This window comes from Parasteatoda tepidariorum, chromosome 5, assembly GCF_043381705.1.
Source record: "Parasteatoda tepidariorum isolate YZ-2023 chromosome 5, CAS_Ptep_4.0, whole genome shotgun sequence".
Taxonomy (NCBI): Eukaryota; Metazoa; Arthropoda; class Arachnida; order Araneae; family Theridiidae; genus Parasteatoda; species Parasteatoda tepidariorum.
The window spans coordinates 42,798,370-42,823,181 of record NC_092208.1 but is presented as its reverse complement, the minus strand read 5'-3'; the positions used below and the strand labels follow the sequence as shown (position 1 = coordinate 42,823,181).

The 24,812-nt window shown below is 29.5% G+C and overlaps 2 protein-coding genes across 2 annotated transcripts in view; both read left to right on the top strand.

Annotated features, from left to right (window-relative positions):
* Positions 1-24,812, top strand: part of LOC107436553 (NKAP family protein CG6066) — a 46,058-nt gene that overhangs the window by 18,541 nt on the left and 2,705 nt on the right. The gene's annotated exons all lie outside the window — the stretch shown is intronic.
* LOC107439120 (nucleoporin NUP42) lies at positions 815-22,914 on the top strand. The gene is made up of 6 exons (XM_016051610.4): positions 815-1,499; positions 5,936-6,119; positions 9,299-9,467; positions 11,399-11,485; positions 14,591-14,639; positions 21,646-22,914. The coding sequence occupies exons 1-6, from the start codon at positions 935-937 to the stop codon at positions 22,035-22,037; spliced, it is 1,446 nt and encodes a 481-aa protein (XP_015907096.1). The 5' UTR covers positions 815-934; the 3' UTR covers positions 22,038-22,914.

Below are 24,812 nucleotides of genomic sequence, written 5' to 3'. Positions count from 1 at the left end.
GTATTGCTGACCCCCTGTCGGGCTAAGTCTAGCGCCACTCTTGTAAATTGTGATGGCATGTTTTCGGATAATCCTCAGAGATGCTTTCAAAACCATCGCCAGTAGCCCATTGAGCTGCTCTAGCGCGACGTAAATGAAGTATCTACCTATGGTTTGTCTATGGTAAGAACTCCTTCTGCCATTAAGTCTGAGGCCGTCAACTGCTATGGAAATAAGAATAACGCATTTCAGGGAGGGTAGCTTTTCTTCACTCTAGGGTTAACACAATAGGTTGAAGGAAATTATTCCCTTTTTTTCGCCGACCCGAGCCAAAACTAATTCTAAACAATGATCTCACACCTCTACTTGAAATAGTTATACCTCGTTACCGTAGTCACAGCCGCGGGTCCAGACAAATGGATAGGGGAGTATACCTACTTTGTCGTAGAACTTCCAGACATTTTGTTGTTGAACGGTATTTTTCATTTATGCTACACCTGAGAAATATCCATGACATGAGGATGATTCGGAGACAATATACAAACGTCACATCTTGTTTTTCAGGAAGGGTTTATAAGCTTGATTTGATTTATTGAAATTACATACATTTGCTGACTTGTGTGCTCAATATAGGCTTATAAGTCATTGTCAAGTAGAAAATACAGATAGAACAATTCAGAGAAGGACATCACGAAGAATACATCAAGGGTTACGGCGGGATTCGAACCCGCTACCTCCACACTTAACAGAGCCCTTGGACCGGCGATACCGCTCGGCCAGGGAGGACCCGGTTTATAAGCTTCATGTCTGAAGCTGAGCTGTACAAAAATAGGCAGTCATAAACATTTTTACAAATAAAAATAATTTAGATTTGAAAATTGAGTGTGCATAAATTTTAGAACTTGCAGAATCCATTTATTAATCATTTAATAGCTTATTTAGTAAAAAAAGTGATATGACAGTTTGTCGATATTATCTGCAGGGCACTTGCCGGTTTGGGAATCGATGTAGATTCGAGCATGTTGATCCTAGTTATTCCCGCGATTTTAATAATGATTCGAACTATTCTAATCGCAGAAATGATTATGGTTATCAAGATCGGTATAGATCTCAGGAAAATTTTCAAGATAGAGGCAATAAGAATGTGAATCCGGAGTTATCGTTTGGCCCTCGTCGTTATAATAATTTTGAAAAGCAAAATCAAAATTATCGATCACAAAATTATAACCAATATGACAATTATGGATCTAACTATGGACAGTCGCAGCGTAGTGATTCATACGCTAAAAGTTACTATAAAGAGGACTATGGTAAATATGATACAAATCAAAGATATTCATCTCCGGAAAGACAGGGCTCTACTTTCAGACATTCAGATCCTAATAATTCATATGATAGTAACTTTTATAAAGATGATTACGGTAGATATACTACGAATCAAAGGTATTCATCTCCCGAAAGACAAACCTCAAATTCTCGTTATGATAATAGCTTTCCAAAGGGTCAATCTAAATTGAGTGGTAAGTAATTCAAGTTCATTTCAGGAATATTTCTGTATCAGTACTTGTTTGCGCTAAGTATCACTAGGATTTCTTAATTTGCATAAGTTTGAAAAATAAATAGGGTGGTTTTCTCTGATGTGGATACCTACCCTTCTGTAATGTTTTTTTTTCTTCTTTTTTTGAATGCCTATGCTAGGTTGTTGCCATAATTTGACAGCTTTTTTGGTGCAAGTACCAATACAATAGTCTTTCTTATCATGACAATGAATAATAGTATATAATTTGCAAAGATACAATAACAGGGTAAGTAATCCAATGTTCTCAAACATTTAAGTACAGACCCAGCTGAATTCAATGTCAAGTCCTATGTGATCTCCATGGTAGCATATTACACTTTATTTTGCAGTACGTATAAATAATTAGTTGAAATGTTCCATAGATAATGTATTTATTTTTTCTTCTAAACATGCTTACTCAACTCTATAGCATAACTAATCATTTTAGGGTCATTTGTCAGGGGTCTGTCCAGGCCGAATTTACTACCGTTTAGCGGTACCTTCACAAATTCAACTTTAGGAAAAACGATAGTTTCACAAATTCAATTTTGGAAAAACGGTAGTTTCACAAAATACTTTTTCTTAAAATTTCATTTTTGTATCCCTTAAGAAACGATAAATCCATATTTTTGTGTTGATTTCTTAATATAATTTTTAATTTTTCACAAATTACGTCTAAATTTTCGCAAAATAGGTACCTGTCAGAAAAACCTAGACAGACCCCTGTTTGTGTATGAATATGTAAAAAGTTTCCTTTAAGAGTTACTATAGTTGCTATTTTAATCAAGTTAAGTAACATGCATTGTTGTAATAATCTTATCAAGTTTAATTTCAGTACAACCCTTTAAATATTCAACTGGGATACTATCACATACAACTAATAATTTTATTTTAATAATTTTTAAAATGTTAGTCTGTATTTCAGCAGGCCAATTGCAATCACCAAAGAGATACCTCTTGGTTTTTGTACTTGAATTAAAATAAAAAATAATAGTCCTTTGACTCAATTAGCTGAAACCAAATCTTTTAAGTTAGACCCTAGAATTTCTTATGAAGGTTAAGGTACTAATTATATTGTTATAAATATGATAAGTGGGCAAAAAACGTGTGCAAAATTATGATAAAAGTGTGGTAAGTGTGCAATTTAAATTACCTAAATTAATGGGAAATTAATAAATTAGTAATAAAAAATATAGAAGATAAAATTAATTAAACTTATTATGAATATGTAAGTTTTTATATTCATATAAACTTAACTAATTTTATCTTACACTTACATTAATTACTTTTACAACTCTGCACTTCATGTTTTGGGTCATTATTACTGTCATGTGTGGGACGATTTCTCGGGCATTTTCTTTGTTGATTGTTTCATATAGTGTTCAGTAACTTTATGAAACGAAAATCTTATATAGTTTTTATGAAGTACATATAGTAATCTATTTTTTGAAGCTAATAACTCTTTTCAAAGCCATAAAATAAATTGATTATAGCAAGTTAACCAAGTGTCAAGTGCCAGACAGAGATGAAATTGCGTAAATATATTTTTTTAAATAAATCTATGATTTCATCCGATTCAAAGATATTATTTAAACAATATGTTTTTTACATTAATAGTATACTTATGTAAATAGGTCTCAATGATTTTAAATATGTTCAAATTCCTATTTTCATTGCAATTAATTTTTAGACAATAGTTTGTCACTTGTGGGACATCTAGTAAGATTGTACAATGTTCCGCATGGGAAAATAAAGAGCAAAAAAACTTTAAAATTGCTTTTATTCCATTGTAGATTTTTGTTGGGCATTAAGTAAGAGGCACTAAAATATTTTTAATAACTAATGCATTTTTTTACTTAATTTTATTAAATGCTGAATGAAAAATGGAATTTCCAAGCTTTGTTTTTAATGAAGTATATTATAAGATAATTAAGTTAAACAATCTTTTATTTTTTTTCAAGAATTCAAATTAATTCAAGATTCAAATTAATTTTTGATTAAACCTGAATTTATTATGATTGTTTACAATTATGGTTGCAGAATATTTTTTTTTAATTTGTGTTGTCTACCTAATGGGGTACATTCAAAGAAAACAGACCATTTGCATATTCCAGATGAACCCCGTTTTTCATAAATGATTAATGTATGAAACGTATGTCAATTATTTTTCCTGGATGGAACTTAACGTCATGCTATCACTCAGTCCCTCTTTTAAAGAGCTAAACTTTCAACTTTACATTTATAATTATTATAACTTAATTCTTTATCACTGGCATTGAATTTATGGTGCATTTGTTTTGTTTTTCCACCATATATTGCATGTTTTTTTTGTTTGTTTTATACCTGGTACATTTAGTACGATCTCCCAAAGTTTGCGCGTTTCAATTTAATTTTTATTTGTTTTTTCAATTTTTATAAGTTGTGGCAACTTTCGGTCAGAGGCTCGCGAGAAACTGAAAAAAAAAAAAAAATGCAGCAAGAGACCAATTTAAAGGGTAATAACTTGTAGTCAGTCCCGTGCAAATATCTACGTGTCTCTTTTTATAAAATTTTTTTGTTTAAAATAAGTGTGGCACCTTGGCGATTGTAGTTGATATCCTGTATTAAATTAATGTTAAAAAGAGCTATGGGTAATATCTTTCTTTAATATTATTTCCTGTTTTTGCATAGATCTTAATTCAAATTGGGTAAAAGTAAAGTTTAATCGGTTTTATAGTTGCAAAGAAAGAAAAAAAAACTGCTAATTTGTGATGTCATGTGCAGGACAAAAAGTAATATGAATTTTTTCGTCTTTTTATGAAAGCTGAATAAAGTTAATATATTTGCTTATTAGTATGTTTAAATTGCTGTTTAAAAGTAAAATTTGAAATTATTATAATGATTTATTTAGTTGCAATCGAAAGAAAAATGATATTTCCTGTCACCTGTGGGACAGCTATTTAATGCAAGTTAAATTGTTTATTTCTAAAGTGTAAAATTCTTTCAATATTATTAAGTATAAAATTAATAAGTAAAACAACTTACTTTTTCTAGAAGTAGTTTGTTAATTTGATGAAATTAAGTTTAGTAGCTCAAACATGATGCGAAATATACAGATTCAGATGCACGCATTTGTTAATTCCAAAAAGCAATATTTGCCCCCTGTTGATACTCAACAGAGACAAGTTTCTAATAAACAACTTGGAATTCAGTAAATTGGAAATCTTAACTGTTAAATAATGTAAGTTTTGGTATCAGAAAATAAAGATTATTTTTTTACATTTTGCTCTCACTTTTTGTCGAATTACCCTTTTATCCCTTTTTAAATGTAATTCATGTCCAGTCTTGGTACAACATCAAGTTATTCTCCACTTCTGCACACATGACAATCCCATTTAATTCACCCTACATTGAGAAAGCATAATAATTTTTTTTGAGTCTTTTAAAAAGTAAAAAAATTGTTAGCCTGCTTCTGAAGCATTTTACTTTTTATCATAACAAATCTGAAAATTTTTCCTTATTTTTTTAGTAATCATAAATTTACTACATAACTTATTAATTTAAGCTTATATTAATGATAACTAGCGTCTTTAGCTTGATTATTACCTGGGGTCTGTCCAGGCCGAATTTACTACCGTTTAGCGGTACCTTCACAAATTCAACTTTAGGAAAAACGGTTGTTTCACAAAGTACTTTTTCTTAAAATTTTATTTTTGTATCCCCTTAAGAAACGATAAATCGATATTTTTGTGTTGATTTTTTAATATAATTTTTAATTTTTCACAAAATAGGTATGTCTAATTTTCACAAAATAGGTACCTCTCAGAAAAACCTAGACAGACCCCTGATTACAAATGAATAAGGCTATAAATTCTAAGCATTTAGTCTTTTGTTAGTTTTGTGTCCTTTTTCATGTCATAATGCAAACAACTTTCTTTTATTGTAACAAATGTGCAGTATTTACAGAGGTTCCAACTGTTATGATTTATTCATAGTTGTTACTATTTCATTGTATAAAGATCAAGGTGTTTAGAATTTTCATAATAATCTTTTAAAAAAAGGTTTTTTCCTTAATTACCAAGAGTTAGGAAATTTTGTTGTTTGCAGCAAATATTGGAAATAAATAAGTAGCATATCAGTGTTAATTTTTTATTTAATAGTAAAATCATGCATAATATTATTAATATTAGGTATATACCTAATAGAGTTTAGTAGTAAACACACCTTGAAAATTGCACTAATTTGAATTTTGCTAACGTTATCTGTATAATTGTACTTCTGTTTACTGTTAGCTAGTTTGGAAAGTTGGCACCTCTATATTTATTATTAATTTTTGTATTATTTTTAATTATTAAACTTTTTAGAAAAATATGTGTCATGTGATGATTATTTTTGAAGTTTCTTTTTGTAATTTTTCAGATTCTTCCCAATTTGATAAAAAGAAGTATGAATGGGTATCAGATGATTACAAAAAACATCATCAGAAAAAAGAGCAGACTTACCAGCAAACACCTAAATACCAAAGCAATAAAACTTTTAGTTTCAAAGACTCAGACAGTGATAAAAATGAAGACATAAATGAAGAAAATATGATTCTGGTTGAGTAAGATAATTTCTTTATTTTATAATTTTTCTCTTTTATATATGAAATGACTAAGTATTTATCGTTGTACTATATTCAGCTTCTCACGTTCTTCCAATTAGAAGTTTAAATATTTAAGAAATACTTAGAAATTTAAGATACATCATAAACAGTAATTGTTAGTTGCTTATTTATTACTTGTTGAAAAATTTTCAGTACATTAAAAGATTAAATAAAAAATTGTTTGTGTTTTTAATTGTTTCAACTTAAATTTTGAATTATTTATTCAATAGTTTTACTATTGATTTTTAAGTTTTATAAAAATTAACATAAATATCAAAAGATTAAAATAAATTTAAAAAAAAATATTTGGCTTCTTAAAATTTTTTTGTTTTCGCTTCAAAGATATTTTTAATTCCTCTATAAGCATAATCACTCATTAAAAAATAAAAATATTAAAGTTCTAGACATTGGAGTTTTCCAGTTTTGTATTTGAAATAAAAAATTTTGTAAGAAGCTTATGACATATCTTTAAAACTAACAGGAATCCCGCCCCCCTGTTTGAAACTACCTAATGCAAACAGATCAGATCCATTTTCACTGTTATGTCTAACTCTGCTATAGCAAAGGCAACATCATTGTCTATAGCTGTTTGTGAAAGAGGTTTTTTAAATGCTAAACGGAATAAAAATTTATAAAATAATTTGACTGAAAAACAGTAAGAAATATTAGCTTGAATATCAAAGCATGGACATGAATTTAAAGAACAATATAAATATTTGTGATTTCAAATTTATATACAATATTTCAAATTTGATAATGATTTAAAATTGTGGAATGTGAAAAAAAGATTCTATAAATATTTTTACGATAATAAAATGTTTTTTTATACAAAATATGTCAACTGTAAATTTAAAAAATCAAAATATTAGCATTTGTTTTGCCATGTTCTATTATCCTATGAGGTTAATGACCACATTTTTTAAAAATATTTATCTTATATATTGTTATTTTTTCAATAATTCAATAAAAATAGCCAAAACAGACTTTTCAAATACCCAAAAGAAAAAAAAAATTTTTTTTTCTAAGTAAACCTATTTTAGTAGTCCTTTGTATTATATTTTGAGGGAAAAGGAAAAAATTTTGCATATTTTAATATGTATTATCAAGACAATATTTCATGAAGCCAGTTATACAAATTCTATATTGTATGCCGAGGGTTGAAAAATTTCAATTAGTTTAATTAAGAGGCCGGGATAGCCTGGTTGGTAGGGCACTGGGCCCATGTCCAAGAGTTCAAGGATTCGATCCCCGCTGGCCAAAGACCCCCGTAAATGGTGACTAGTGCACATTAAATCTGTCGAGTTGCAAGGTCTTCCATGTTCCCGTAACAAATCAAAACCTCTGGGGGTACTGATCCAGGAGTTTCCTTGTCTTCTGGATTGGTTTAAAATTACAAGGCTACGGAGTTGGACATTAGTAGTCGTAAACCCAAATATTGGGTCGTCGGCTGTTCAACGACAAATATAAAATAAAATAAAATTAGCGTAATTAGCACAGGTTGATTACCAATCCTTTTTAATTTCTTTTTTCCTAAATAAACAATTTTGTACTGAATTGTATATGTATATATATATTTTGCAATTTGAAATATTATATGACAATGTGCAAACTATATATTTTATTGTAACTTTTGCATAGAAAATGTTGGGAAGGTGAAAATCTGATTGGTGCAGTTTAGGTGTATTAATTGGACTTGTGCAGAAGAAAAGCTCCCTATGCGGCTGAAAATTATTAATAGAATATTATTATTTGTGAGGTTTTTTTAATTTGTTTAGTTAAGGTTAATTTTTTTCTCTCTTTTTCTTCTCTTTTCAATCTTTTTTTATAATGAAATCTGCAAGAGCGGTATCATTACAATTTTGTAGTATGCTGAAGCCACCCTTTTATCAAATCATTGTTTCCAATTTGTAAACTAAAATTTTTGTATAGCATATCTTTAAAATAATGAAATCTTTACTTTTTATTGTGTTAATAATTAGAATATTAATTTTCTCAAGTTTTGAAAGCATATAAATAAAAAAAATTCATCCTGCTTCTAATGAACATGTGGAAAAAAAAATTACTGGTGTGAATAGTAGTTCTTAGGGAAATCAAAAGGTGAGAGTTAAAAAATTATGAAACAGGGACTGTAAAGGAATCCTAATGAAAACCGTTTTTGAATTAAGAAAAATTTTGGAATGCTTACTGTCAGTGATCATTACTTATTAAATAAGTTCAATCTATCTTCAATTGATGTCAGAAAAACGCTAGATAATTTAAAATCAATTTTACTTCTTAGAAATAGGAATATTAAAGTTGCGAAAACTGTCTAACAATGTTGAATTTTAAATTTTGATAATCAAACAATTATGCTAATATTTTAAAACTCTTGTGTGAATTAAAAAAATATTGTTTTTCTTTAATTAAAATGTCAAATGTAGATTCAGTAAATTTAAATATAAATGTAATGATGAATTTATCTTATAGTTTATTTGTGAAGTTTAATTTTGAGTTTTTTTTCCAAAGTGTAGACAGTTTATAATTCTTTGAAAGGACATGATTTCAATTAGAGACCTTCATTATACATTAGCAAATCATGATTGCCCTGGTGTATGTCAAAAAGAGCTTCTTGAGCTGAACAGGGGATTAGCTTGAGGAAGATCATTGGTCTTCTGACTGGTCACTGCACCCTCAGGAGACACCTCTATATTATGGGTATTACACCCAATCCTCTTTATTGTGGTTATCATCTTGAGGAGGAGACTTCACAGCATATCCTTTGTGAGTGTGAGGTCTATTCTGCTCAGAAATTTGAGCGTTGTGAACTACACTGTGTTAAGGCCTGGCTGGAAATTACAAGATTTTCCTGTCAGATGTTTGTTGAACTTTGTTTCAGCTATAAAGCTATTCCACTAATCATGATCTAGGGTTTGGGTACAATAAGCCTCTGGTAAATGTGCTTTGCTCCTCGGAGCTGCCCAACCTCTAAGTCTAGCATATTTGATAGCAAATCTTTTGTTTGTTGAATTAGTGATGATACCTTCTTGATTTCCTTTTGTATAACTCAAGGTGATTTTTTTTCTCAAAAGAATCATTTTTATTTGAATATTGATAATATTTTATGAAGTTGCAGTTTTATTTTGTTTTGATTTTTTCAGGAGAATTAAAGAAGACATAACTTCTTGGGAGCTTGGAAATCAGTGGCCTTTTACATGTTATAGTCCTTTACCTAAAAAAGGAGATTTACCAGGATTCAGTGACATTTCATTTGAAGAACTTCGATATGAAGCATTACAAGCTGAAGAAAACAATTCTTTTAATTATTTTGTAAGTTTTTTCTTTTTTTTAAATTTGTAAATTCTCTTTGTGGATATGTACATATCCATTCATCGGTCTGTTCATCCATCCCTCCATTCTCATGAATAAGTAAATTTTTAAAAAAAAAAATTACTTCCATTTTGAAATATAATTTAATTAATTATTTAATAGGTTTTTACATTTTATATTAAGTTTAAAAAATTTTTATTCACAAATTACTAGGTGTTACAAATTCATTCCCATACATATAATCACTAGGTGTTACAAATTTGCATTTATTCATTCCCATTAAAAATTTCCCAAATGCTACAAATTTATAATGAAACACTTTTATTTTTCATTACTTGCTTATGAAACTTCAGTGAGTAATTTTATTACTGGGAATCCATACTAAAAATACCAATGGATTGCATGTTTAGTCTAAGGCACAGCATTCTTTCATGTTAAAAATAATTTTCTGTGTCAATATGATTAATGCTCGATCATTGTTCTCTTGTGAAATTTTTTTATTTTATTACAATGCCTTGATAGTTATCCTGGGTAGTAGCAATGCCACATTTACCCTTTCTCATGATGCCTAACATGGTGCAACCTGTCCTTCTGGTGCACTTGTTGTACCAACTGTAATTAAAAGATTGGGAAGAATAAAAACTTTGTGATGATAATAGAAAAAGTAAAAAACCAATGCTAAATCTCATTAATATATTAACATAATTAAAATTATACAATTTAATATTATAAATAGTATATTGTATTTATGCAAATTAAAATTTAACATCTTCAGGGGAAAATAAAATATAAAAAAATGGGGGTGAAAAAAATTACAAGCGAACAGTTAGAAATAAATAAAACATAAAACTGGATCAGTTAATAAGAAATTGGGCATTGAAAGATATAAAAATACATTAATGATACATACCATCTTTTATCAAAAGAAAAACTGATGAAATAAAAGAAGAAAACTCATAATATACCACCTCAATAACTTTAAATCTACCAGGTTGTAATGGTGTCTACATCCGGAAGTGCAGCCAAAACATAAAATGCTTACATATGTTGCAGAAATGTGGTTTGATAGAAGGGTCATTAACTTAAGATGTATTGTTTTTTAAGGTGGAGGACCTGAAAAAATCAAAGTCAATAGAAGAAAAACATTGAAGAAAAATTTATATCTACCGTTATTATGGTAGATGAACTGAAATTATTATTATTATTATTATTATTATTTTTTTAAATTAGCGGTGTTGAACTATGGATGAATGCAAAATGGTGATTTTTCGATGTAATATGCATTTTGAATCTGAATTCTATTGTGTGTTTGGAGTTTTTAATATAGAACAGACTACATTTGCAAGAAATTTTTTAAACTTAAAAAATTGAGCTTGTTGATAGGTGAAGAAATAAACTTAAAACTTTTTTGAAGTGTTGCAAATTTGATTGCTGATTTTGAGAAAAATGAGAATACAAAAAAAATTTGGAAAATTAAGTTAGCATATATTAATATATTTTACTTATAGTTGATGTATTAATATATATGATATAGTTGATATATTAATATATATGATATAGTTAATATATTTTACTTATGTATCAATCATAGTAAGTGTGAAACATTGATTGCAGACCACAGCTGTAAGGAGATTTATTTCTGCTTTTCAAATTCATGGAATATAATGATGTAAAGAACACAAACAACAAACATGTTTAAAGCAGGAAATTTCTGATTAGGAGGGTTAGATAAAGGACAATGAAAGAGGGAACAGCTGCACATTAAATGTAATTTTAGTATTAGAACAAATTTGTTAAACTCAAAAAAAACTTTGCTCTAAAAAAGTAAATAAGCTAACTTAAAAAAATATTGAAAAATGTCTTTCAGATTTTATTGATAATATTTTTTCTTTAATTATTTTTTTTATAATCAATTTTATTATTTATTTTAGGTTGAAAATATTAATAAAGCCCTACTGGATGTTCAAAATAGAAGAAGCAAACTTAAAGAGCCTACTGAAGAATTGCTATCCACAATTGTAAGCATATATAATTTTTTCTTTTCTCTTTTATTTGAATAATTTATACTATGTAGTAGGATTTTGATAATTCAAGTTAATTTATACTGTAATCAACTCACAAAATGAATAATTCTAATAAATTTACTTGGAGTTATACAGTAGGGAACCGATTATCTGGAATGATTGGGACCATCGCTATTCCGGATAACTGATTTTTCCGGTTTTCTGAATCGCTACAAAAAGCCATTTTTTTATTGTTAAACCCAACTAAAAAAAAAATATTAGGAAATAATCTTAAAAAGAAAAAAAAAACAATGAAGTAATACAGTAATGATTATTTCTAAAATGATGGTATGGTAAACATCTTTCAAAAAAGAAAGAAAAATCCTAAAATCTTATGAGGAAAAAAATTTTTTTTNTTTTTTTTAAATGGGGGGGAAATTTATCGAATTTCGTTCCGGTTTTTTGGTTTTCCGGTTTTCTGAGTTCCGGATAACGGGTTCTGTACTGTATATTTAATAGTGAAAAAGACTTCACTAGCTTCAAAGATGTAAATGAGGATAGATTAGAAAATATGGAAAAAGTTGACATGTTTTAAACCCTCCAAAACAAGACACTCTCTATTAAGACTCAATAGATATGATAGAGTAAAGCAAAATATATCTGGGAAAAAAACAGCAACAAAAACTTGCCTTTAAAGTATGGAAAATAAAATAAAGGTGAAAATCAAAACACAATATACAAGGGAAATGATGGTGGGATTGAGAGAAAAATCAAGCCAGGCTTCATTTTTAAGCAGTATGAAGGGGAGGGATGTTGTGGAACTCATGTTGTTAACTAATGAATTAACATTCATATGAATGAAACAAAATACTAGATCATCAGAAGTGAAAAGAATTTTGATGTTATCAAACTTTTTTAAGTCAGTTTTGTTTTCCCCTTTGTGCCTGTTGGATCTTGAGCATGGGCGCCTTGCTTTCGAATGTTCAAAAGCATACCAAGTTTTTCATTCTTTATACATTTTTTTTGCTAATGATGTATTTCCTCTATCAAGCATAGTCAACTCTGTTCATAAGTGACATTAAAAAAGTATAATAATAATCCAATGTATTACTAAAGAAAATAATTTTTGGAATTTAATAAAGGTTAAAATATGCATTTTATGTCTTTACTTCCGTTAAATAAAATCTTGTAAATTTAGTTATTTTGTGGTCTCTTTTTCTTTATTTTAAAATTTCATTTTTTATTTTGAATGAGTTAAATTAATGTTAATTGTTATTTTACTAGTTGTTAATGCTTAGTACTTTAAATATGTTTTATGTCATGTATATGCTCATATAAATCCAATCCAATAAAATTTAAGCAATCCAGCTGTAATTTAGAAACGAGGGACAAAAAGCAGTTAGATATTTCATTAGTCATAGTTTTTTTTTTATTGAACTCTTACTGCTTTTCCTCTTCCATATACTTATCAGTTTCTAAAGAAAGGTTCTAAATGATCATGTGAAAAACTTGAAGTCTAAGCTAAGTTTTCAGTGAATGAGGTTCATTTTAAGTAAAGAAATGTTTTAATTTTTTATAAATAAAAAAAATGCTACTCAATTTTTTAAATGTTCTAAAACTTACGTTGAAAAGGATTTGATTAATAAGTCTGAAAAAGACCAAGTATAAAAAATCAAGTAAAAAGATAGATGAAATTAAGCAATTCTATTTTTGCAACCAATCAAAAGTAAAATAATTATATGATTGGAAAAAATCAATAAGTTACTTCAAAATTACAAACACGCTAAATTTAGCAAAAAACAATCCTGAATTAGTGAATAAGACTTTTTGAAATTTCCAAATTGTATTTTGATTCTGATATCTTATCTTAGAGGAAACTTTTAAGTGCATGCTGTACAAAAAAATATCTATGCATTTCTATTACCTGAAAAATTATCGAAAGTAATCAACAGAATTTTATAACTTAGCAGATAACACTCACTTCCTCAAGAAGAGTTATACTGAAAAAATTCAAGAGACTGTGAAAAACTCTTTATGCAAAAATCCATGTGTAGGTAGAAAGATACAAAAATGAGAAAGTATTGTCGATTTATGTAATACTATTGAAAAGTATAAAATTTTGTTTTGTAATAATTAAAACCGGAAAAAATGAAATGGGTGATGGTGTTTATGAATTTAGTATTTTAGGGATTAAATACTTTTCTCATTTATTTAAATAATAATTATTTAGCTCCCGTAATCAATTAGAATTAATTATCGAAGATTTAAATTGGTTTACCGAAATATTAGATTTAAATACTTGAATTACAGCAATGTGTTGGAGGTAGCTTTGTTGACTTCATAAGGTGACAAGTCACATTTTTCACCTTATGAAGTCAACAACATTTTGCAATCCTACAATTTGGAAGAAAAAGGAAGATGTTTAAGGAACTAAATTATATTTAAACTGGGACATATGTTGAACATTAAAACATGTGTAATTTATAATATATACTACACTATTTATTTATCGGCATTTAATGAATTAAAACTATAATTCTATTTTATTTTCGAAATTTTGAATAATAAATATTTGAAACATTTATAATTTAATCTGAGGTTCAACAATAAAGATTACATTTCTGTAAACAAAGCGAAGTGAATCATAAACTATAAACAAAGTCAATCATAATAATTAGTTAGGTATGCATCTTCAAATAATTTTTTTTTTAGAAGAAAAAGAAAGAAAGTAAGTAGAAAAGTTAAATTTGAAATTGACAAATTAAATGTGTTATTTATTACCAAATAACACATTAAATTTGTATCTTAAATTTAGTGTGTTTTTTGCCAGTAAATGTTGATAATTTCACAAACTGTCTAGTCTAGTATTGTTGTGAGGAGGAAGTAAATTTTGCTTTTAATGTGGCATTAAAGGTTTGCTGACTTTATATTATGTAGAATTTGTGAATTATGGCAATGTTCATTGATATTTATAATGTAATTTTTTTTTTCAAGACAATTAACTTTGTTTGTGCTTAAATTTCAATAAAACCTTTGTTTTGATTTCATATTTTAAAATTATTATCTTATTTAATTTAATGTTAGATATGTTAATAATTTAAAATATTTTCTTTTCAAAAGGAAAAATTAAGAGCTGGAGAGTTTCTGATGAAAGCAACTGAAACTAAAGGCAAGTTTATTTCTTATTTTATGGCTCTTTTTAAACTTTTTTTAAACACAATTTTTAAAGTCATTGTGGATTAATGTAAAGAAATATCAATTCACAAAAAGAAAAATAATTACGATTGTGCCTCTCAAAAATATGATTGACATGATTAAGATAAATCATGATTTAAATCACTTGATTTTTTTTAAAATCTATTATTTTAGCCAAATGAATAAAAAAAAATGAATTCAAGTCTTAAATATATCTTACGTAGCGTAATTAATATTTTTAGTCTTATAAATATCTGATCTCATTGATGATAAACATTTTATACTAAGAAATAATGACAGGAAAATTTCAAAAAAGAATAATAATAAATTAAAAAAAAAAAAAAAACTAAAAGGGAATAAGATTGTCATGAAACTTTTAAATTTTATATTTGCTGTATGTGAAATAACTTTTTGGTTATAAACATGTTTCAATTATCCCATTTGGTTTTATGTTTAGTCAAACACAAACACTTTTAAGACTTGGAAAAATTTTTTAAAAAAGGAAAATTGTAAGTAGAGTATGTGTAGACACTTTTAGTAATCCTATGTCATTGTAATTTTAAAAAATTATTCATTTCAATTAATCATTTTCTTATAAAATACAAACTTGTGTGAAAAAATTTTTTTTATTGTTTTGAAAACTGTTTTAAAAGATATAAATTCAAATTTGTAGAATTTAAATTTAGTTAATTAGTATCAAATACATATTCTTCTTAGGTAATGGAAGGACTATGTGCTCTTAAATTATGTTTTGTTTTGTGTTCAGAGATTATTATTGCTCTAAGTTTTAATTTAAAATACACAATAAATGTTGTGGAACATAAACAAAAATATTTTTTCGCAGTTAATCCAATTTTTGTACACCTACAAAGATAAACTTTTTTTCCCTTGAGCAGATAACATATTCTAATAATGGAACTTTATGTCTTATATATCTATGACTGACAGTTCCTCAATCATGGAATGTACCTGAGGGGGAGGAACCCTCTCATATTAAATTGAAGATAACTATGACAAAAATCAACTAAACATTTATTAACAACTGAATTGAACTTTTAGGTTAAATATCCTAAAATATATTTCTGGGCAAGACTGGGGAGCAGATGCTACAACTTTGAAATTAACATACACTGCACTTATTAGACCCATACTGGAATATGGGGCACCTATTTATTCCTGTGCTTCAGAGACAAACCTGAATAGATTGGAAAGAGTCCAAATTAGTGCTGCAAAAATTATTACAGGTTTGAGGCGTAGCTGTCCAGATAAAATTGTTCTGTTTGAATCTGACCTCCAACCGTTATACATGAGAAGGAACTCCAGTCTCAAGAAATACTACAATAAGCTCATCAGTTTTGGTGACCAGAACAGAACCTCTTACTATCTCAAAAATTGGAAAAATAACCATAGACTGAAGAGAAACAGTCCCTTCTCTTTGGCTGTTTCAATTCACCTTGTAGACTTGCAATATCCCTGCCGAATTGAACCTCATTCCTTGAGGTCATGTTTTAGCCCTGTTACTGATTTTTCTGGTATCCATTTCCATACGGAGCTGTTGTACCCGGCCCATAAAAGTAAAGACAACCCAGAATTTATGAGACAAATGGCTCTTGAAACTATTAGCCAAATACCATCAGATGCTTTACAACTATACACAGATGGCAGCAAGAGCGACGAAGGTCATTCAGGTAGTGGGGTTTTTATTAAAACACCCACGTACACATTGAGTCTCAAATTTAGAAATTCTGAATTTTGCTCGGTTTTCAGATCTGAGCTTATTGCGATTGAAAATGGCCTAAGACATGTTGAGAATATTGCTGAGCCTGACTTTAAGCATATATGGATACTGACGGATAGCAAATCTTCAATCCAACACCTTAGCAACTGGATGAATGTTGGAGACAGGGCTGCGGCTTCAATTTTGGGGATGCTCTTCAGGCTCTCAGCGGACTTTGGGGTACACTTCCAATGGATTCCATCACACGTTGGAATCAAAGGTAACGAGATGGCGGACTCACTGGCTAAAGATGCTTCTTTGGAACCTCTACAGCCAGATCTACCTTCCACTTTCAACGAGGTCTTTTCAGAGTGCAAAAAAATGTTTATGGACCTCTGGAGGGTTCCTCCTCCGCATAGTTGGTATTTCAGAAAACGACCTGGAAGTGCCTTGCTTTTTGAGGGACCTAGAAGCCAGCAGACTTGTTTATCTCGCTTTGCAAGTGGTCACTTGAGGTGTCTCTCGTATGTTCAGGGGCAAAAGACTTTTGGACTTTGCACTAAATGTAGGACTGCTCAGGCTTCGCCCGAGCATATTCTAAACTGTATCGATTTTAAGATCGACGAGGTTTTTTCAAAACCTCATCTGTTTTTAGACTTCCTGGACATTTTTGGACTTATGGAATTGGTCTAATTGGGATGGACCTCTTGGGGATTAGAAACAACAACAACATTAACAACTGAAACATAACAAGCTAAAAAACAGAAAAGTAAAATTAAGTATGAGTGTGTGCACAGAGTAATGTTCGAAGCTTCTTAAATACTGAAGAAGGATACGAGGTTGCCGATATTGCAGCGTACGTCATCCAGCTTCTTCCTTTGTCGACTACACACCATACCTGGCGCCACGTCACTCCCCACCGGAGTTTCATAGTCATCAGATTCTGAAATGAACTCTTCTTCCATACCGAGTAACGTACTTCTTTAAGTCCGGTACCTTTTCTGCCAAAAGAGACTCGGAAGTTGTAGTTGAAGAATAGTCAGACTGGCCAGGAGAATCACTGTGGATTAAAGAATGGGGCTCGTCCACTGGCAAATACGCTGATTTCAACCTGTCACTGGAAATCCACTTTTTCTTCGTGGAGATCTGCAAAAAATAAATTTTAGATTTTCTCTTAAGAACTGAATATGGACCATCATACGGAGGTTGTAATGGTCTCTGTACGGCGTCATGTCGCACGAACACATGCATACAAGTCTGAAAATCTTTAGGCACATAAACGACTCGTTTGTCATGCCAAACAGAAGCTACAGGCTTGACCTCACTAAATGCTTTAGACAACTGAGAAATCAATTCAGACTGCGAGATTTCATTTCCCGAGTTAGTAAAGAACTCTCCGGGAACTCTCAATGTTTGCCCATAGACTAACTCAGCAGAAGAGAAGTTCCAATCCTTCCAAACAGCAGTCCTCAAACCCAGGAGAACTAATGGTAAATTATCAAGCCATGAATCTGTAGTACAGTAGAACCTCGAGTAACCGAGATTCGATTAACCGAGGCAATAACAAAGTCTAATTTTTTTTTTCTCCTGTCCAAAATGAGCTTGGAAGAAATTATACACATTATATATATTAGTTCGTTGTCGGTGTTACAGGCACTTATTCCCCACAAAAGCACTCAACTTCCATGAAATATTACACCCTGAGAAGACAACATCCATGAATGCTTTGTTAACAGTGGTCATGTGACTTGTAAGTTTAATCATGTAAATTTTGAAAATACAATATTTTCTTGAGATTTGTGTTATTTTTGAAAATGCGTCTTTCGATTTTTAACTAAGTATAGTTAAAAAAAATTCCATTTTACTTTTTAAAATTTACTACTAGAGTTGATTTCCTTTATAAATCTTTTTAGCTGGGAAACATAAGTTCATATATGTTTATTTTTATCATTTAAAAAACGTTCTATTGTTTTTTACTTTAAAAGTAGTTAAATTCGCAAGCAGGGAAGGTTTTTATACATGGTTTTTGTTAACCGAGATTTCCGATATCCGAGGTACTAGCGGTCCCAATTAGCTTGGATAATCGAGGTCTTGTCTTTTTGGGACAATGTCTTTTTGAATTGAAGACCAAACATATGTACACATAACTGTCTTTAAGTAGATCGGGCACTGATGTGTGCAAGATTATGTACAGAATCAAAAATCATTTTTCGAAATTTCATGGGAAGAATTTCATTTCTTCATCAGAATTAGGCAATACAATTAATTTAAATTTAAGATTAGTAACATCCGGATTTTTTAAATATGCCTGTAATTCCTTATCAGTCAACTGCTCAGCTGCAACTTGCACATAATCAATTTTGTCAGGAAAAGCAATTTCTTCTACCCTTGACAAAGCGTCTGCCACTGAAGTTTCTGTGCCTGCTAAATATCGTAAGTTACAAGTAAACTGTGATATAAATTCTAGTTGTCGTAAACGTCTGGGAGAGCACTTTTCAAAACTTTGGGCAAAGGCGTGTGTCGAAGGTTTGTGATCAGTTATAACATGAAATTCCCTTCCTTCCAGCATATAACGAAAATGAATTATTGACAAATAAATCACCAAAAGTTCTTTGTCATAAACGGAATATTTAACTTGGGCATTATTTAACTTTTTGGAGAAAAAGGATAAAGGTATATAACCAGACGCAATTTTTTCATGTAAAGCGCTAGCTACTGCAATGTCACTAGCGTCCGTAAACAGCACTAACTGGCAATCAGGTGCCGGGTGAGATAGCAGAGTAATGTTTACGATGCTTTCTTTGCATTTTTCGAAAGTATTTTCTAACTCTGCAGTCATCAATATAAGCAAATACAAAATCTAAACCATATAAAACTTCGTTAATAAAACGTTGGAAGGTTTGAGGTGCATTACACAAAACGTAAGGCAGATACAAAAATTCGAATAACCCAAAAGGTGTTATTACTGCAGTTTTCTTAATGTCTTGTTTTGCTGCGGGGATTTGATTATATGCTTTAACAAAATCTATAATACTAAAAACTTTCTTGCCATACAAATTTTGAGAGAAGTCCTGCAAATTTGGTAAAGGATATTTATCAGGCCGAGTACAGGCGTTTAAAGCTCTGTAATCGCTGGTAGGTCGCCAATCAGAGTTACTTTTTGGAACCATGTGTAGGGCACTGGCCCAAGGACTTTTAGATGGCCTACAAATACCGTGTTGCAGCATGAAATCAAATTCAAATTTGGCAGCTTGAAGTTTAACAGAATTCAATCTGCGAACTTTTGAAGCGACCGGAGGACCAATCGTGTTAATATAGTGCACTGTATCACGTCCGGGTCACCAATTGAGGGGAAGGAACCCTCTCATATTAAGCTGAAGACAACTATGACAAAAATCAACTAAACATTTATTAACAACTGAAACATAACAAGCTAAAAAACCGAAAAGTGAAATTAAGTATGAGTGTGTGCACAGAGTAATGTTCGAAGCTCCTTAAATACTGAAGAAGGGTACGAGGTTGCCGATCCTGCGTACGTCATCCAGCTTCTCCCTTTGGCGACTAAGCACCATACCTGGCGCCACATTCCTTTAACTATTCTTGAAAAATTTAATTGCACTCCCCCCCCCCAAAAAAAAAATTATAATTAAAAAATATTATGCTTATATTCCACAGTAAACTGGTTATTAATGGAGGATGGTCATTCTTAGGGGTTACCTCCATTGACTTTAAAATGCTATAAAAGATATATGATATTTTGCAAGCTACTTTAATTTCACTCAGTGTCATTTCTTGGTGCAGAAATACCATTTGTATTGGCTTCATGAAAACTGGATCGATGAATAAAATTTAGCTTCAATAAAAATGGCCCTTACTGATACAATTATGTGTAAAAACAAATTTACCAATTATGAATCAATGAACTATTTAAATAAATAAACAATTATTGTTTTTTGTTTAAGTTTGTTTTTAATTTTATAAAGTGAAAAATTATTTGTTTAAGAAATTAGAAAGGGTTTGATTGTTTGAGATGCTTGGTTTTTTCTGAAACAACTTTTTTTTTCTTCTAATTTAACTGTAAACTCTAAAAATAAATCATTGATAGTATTGTTTTTAATGCACTTTGACTGCAACATGATCTCTTTCAGAGATGTCAAAAAGAGCTGTCTTAATAGCAGCAACTCTCAAATATTTGAAACTATTTATTTTAGTTAAAAAATTTTTTATTTTGATCTTTTTCATTCTGATATTTTTTCGTGTTTCCGTATTTGACCTTTTTGGCATTTGGTGCAGAGGTTTGCCGGATTGCTGGGAGAGGTTTTGATACTCTCTCCTAAAAGGTTTTCTTCAACGCAAAGTCTATGAAAAAATTCAGTACGTGCCAAAAGTGGTCATAAATAGAAGAGGTCGCTACACAGAGGTGGTATTTCCTGGAGGTTTCACTGTAGTATATTGTTTTAAGTGTATTAATTCTTTCAAATACAGTCAAACCCCGCTATAGTGAACACGGTTTATAGTGAACTCCCGGATATAGTGAACGAAATGTTAGGTCCCGTGCCTTGCTGTACACGCATAATGTTACTTTTTGTGGATATAGTGAACCAAAAAAGTGAGGAAGTTGGATATAATGAACTTTTTTCTGTTTTCAACTGATTTTTTTCTTCATTTTTTTGTAATAATTTTGAAATTTTTACTTTAAAATAAATACATATACCGATTTTTAAAACCATCTATAAAGGGGAATTTAGCGATAAGCTTCTTTTATCTCACTTTCCCATCTCTAAACAAACCAAGCAGATAGTGCACCTGTAAGGTGTCAGTGGGATCAATATGAATTTTCTGTCAGGATTTTCATCAGCTAAAGATTACTAAATTTTTTTTTTTTTGTGAGCAAGACGAAGAGTAATGAAAAATAACATATTTTTGGCTACTAAATAATATTTTTCTGTCATTTATTTAAATAATGTGTAATAAAAGGGAGGAGTTTGGGAACCATTAGTTAACTTGCCTGCGGAACGGATATAGTGAACTCCCGGTTATAGTGAACCGAAATTTCGGTCCCTTGAAGGTTCACTATAGCGGGGTTTGACTGTTGCTTATTTACGATATGTTCAAGTTTAGAATAACATTTCTACGATGTACTTTCACTGCAATAAAAATAAATCATTTGAATATTTCTAGTTGAACATAATTTATTAAATAGTAAAAAAAAAATTTTTTTTTGCATAAAGTACGCTGATTATTTAATTTAATAATTCCACAGATTTTGTTCCACTGATGAATTTCACCCAAACTGTTTCTGAAGATATTGCTGATGAAATTCCTTTGAACACCCAAAGTTCCATGTCTGCCTCATCTTTCAGCTTCAAAACATCATTAGATAAAGATTCACCCATGAAAACTAATACATCTGCGTCTTTCAGTTTCAAAACTGCTCCTGATCAGACCACTTCTGCATCTTCTTTCACCTTTAAAGTGCCAGAGACTGACAAACTTCCAAGTACTATGTTTTCTTCAAAAGATTTGGATGTTCCTGATCCAATTTATACTCCCATGGACCAGTTGTCAGAACAAGATAAGGAACAGTTTTCTGCATCCACTTTTACTTTAGGGAAAATACCTACAGTTCCTCCTCCCAAAGTATTTTGTTTTTGATATCTTATAAAAAGCTTTTTTCATCGCATAAATCATCATTCTTTGGCCAAATACTGTCCTCAAACGGTCAAAATAATATCCTCTGCCTTCCAGCCAAAATTTTATGGGAAGAAATTGTATAAACAGCAGAGGAGATTTCATTAATGTTTTTAAATTCCATAGACTTTTAAATAACATCCAGACTTTAATTTCAAAAAGTCTAAATATTAGTTAAGGGTGTTGAAAATTTTAAATCTTTCGACATTTTTGATTTTTTTTAGAAAGTTTTTTTTTTGTGCCGTTTTGGTTGACTGCAATTTTGTTTCCCAAAACATGTTAAACAAAGACAAATATAGATAAAAAATGTATTTAAAAATTGAATGCGAAAGTGATTATTGAATAGTAAAAGAATTATGAAAATTATGCTTTATTTTTTAAAATTTACTACTTTAATTTTATTAAAAAAAGACAAAGTGTGCAAAATTTCAGTCAGAAAATATTACACATATATTATGATTTTGTAAATCTTATGTATAATTCATTATCTGAATTTTTTTTCTTCCATATTTAAAACATAGGGATGATGATTTTATTACAGTGAGAAATATTTAAATTATTATCAATTGCTGTATAAACTAAATTCATTACGTTCCATAGAAGACAATTTTTACTTCTGACGCCTTTTTCCAAAAAATATTGTCCACCTTTATTTTATTACATAGTATTTAAACCTCACATCCGTTTTCTTTTTATTTTTCTTATTTATATGATGTTGATATTATTCTTTGATTCTCTTATATAAAAGAGTTTAAGGGAAAATTATGTTTTATAAAGTGGAACTTATAGTTTGTATATATTTTGTATGATATTTAAAATAAAATATATTTTTATGAGCAGACTCCCATGCCTTTTCCCTTTTTTTTTAATATATCACTTTTTATACTGTAAATTATTTTATTTCCAGTCATTAATAGAGACTATTTGGCTGTATTAGAATTTTTAACTTTCGAGCATTATACTTTTATAAATTTTGGGGACTTGGCTTTTAAATTGGTTATTTTCAACTTGTATATAACATCTGAAAGTAAACATGTAAATATAAATAGTTCTCGCTTTCTCACATAATTTTTTTGTTGTTGCTGTAATTCCAATTCACTGAGATACAACTTGATTAGAAGATATATCTTTCTTTTTGACTGTGTGGATATTATTATTATGCGAAACAGCAATTACAATCAGGATTTTGGTAATCCTAACTGGCTATGGTTTAATTTATTTCAGATTAGCGAGATTCTACTGTTTGTGTTTAAATCGTTTTCGGGTAGAGTGTTGGTCAAAATTCATTTAAATTCAAATATTTTGATTATGAATTAATGCATAGCGTTTTCTAACACTACTTACAAACTTTTGGCACTTTTTACAGAAATTCTTCCATAGAAAATAGATGGTATCATAAAAAAATAAAACAGTAATAATTTATTTTTAGATATTTTTGTTAAGAATTTTTTTAAAAATAAAAAAAACTTAAATATAAATAAAAATTATTAAATCATTTTGTAAAATGCCCTATTTTAATTCTGTTGTATTTTATACTCATTGCATCCTATTCTGTTTTTAATTCTGTGATATCATATGCTTGTTCTTATCGTGCTACTGTTCACACAAATGTATTTACGCGATACACAAGTATCGCGCAAATATACTTTCGAAGTATAGGGTAAACTAACCAGTGAAGGAACACTTAAGCTTCGCTTGCCTTTTAAAAAATCATATTAATTTCAAAATTCGTAATTTCAGTTAAATGACAGTGTCAACATATTTGTTACTAATTGCAAACTATGCAAAAAAATTGTAGAGAACTTACATAATATTGTTTTAAAGTTTTGGAGGTTCAAATAACAAGTAGTGAGAAGATCTAAGTACACTNATTGAAAATGATATTAAGTGAAGACAATATTAACATTAGGATTCTAAGTAGATTCTACTAAGCCATAAAATACTATTATTGTTTAAGTTCTTTGCATTTATATAATGAAAGAAAATACGTACATAGTACATTACATTAATAGTAGGTAGATTAATAGTTAGTGATTTCAGCAATCTACCTATATTTTATATGATTAAAAAAAGAAGACAAGTATTTTAATGATTTGTAACATATTTTTCTTTAAAAAAGATAATAGTACATTTTTCAAAGTACAACAAGAAGTACATTTTTTTAAAAAAGGGTAAGGCTGTAATCATATAAATTTTTATAATCAAAATTTATGCATGATAAAAATTTTAATTTTTTTTCAGTTTATTCCTTTTCCCCCCTTGTTTAAAGAAACTACAGGCACAAAATATATTCATATTCAAGAATATGTACTGTATTATATAATTCCATGCATTCCTCACAGCTAATTGAAAATGACTATTTGGTGGTTTGAACTAAACTGTCAATTCTTCTGGTATAACAACAATATATTTCACAGTCCTCATCTTTTACTTCATTTTTGAGATCAGCTCTAACTGAGTCTGGGTTATTAAATGCTGCAGTACAAAAACATTTTACATTTCAGCTTTTATACAAGATTTAAATAAGTAAATTTTTGACCAAATATATATCTAACTAATAGTGGCACTCATGCGAGCTGGACAAACAGGCACAGGATTTTACAAAGAGCAGATTAATTTTTATTTACTTATCATAATGAGATAATGAATATCCAAATGACACAAAATCGTTTAAGGGAATAGGGGAAATCTTAGTTATGATAATCGGTCTATTGAATAGGTCATGGAAAAATATATTTC

Coding starts and splice junctions, on each gene's coding strand:
- LOC107439120 (XM_016051610.4), top strand. CDS start 935: ATGACAGTTTGTCGATATTATCTGCAGGGCACTTGCCGGTTTGGGAAT. Junction 6,120..9,298: donor GAAAATATGATTCTGGTTGA/GTAAGATAATTT, acceptor TGATTTTTTCAG/GAGAATTAAAGAAGACATAA. Junction 9,468..11,398: donor ACAATTCTTTTAATTATTTT/GTAAGTTTTTTC, acceptor TATTTATTTTAG/GTTGAAAATATTAATAAAGC.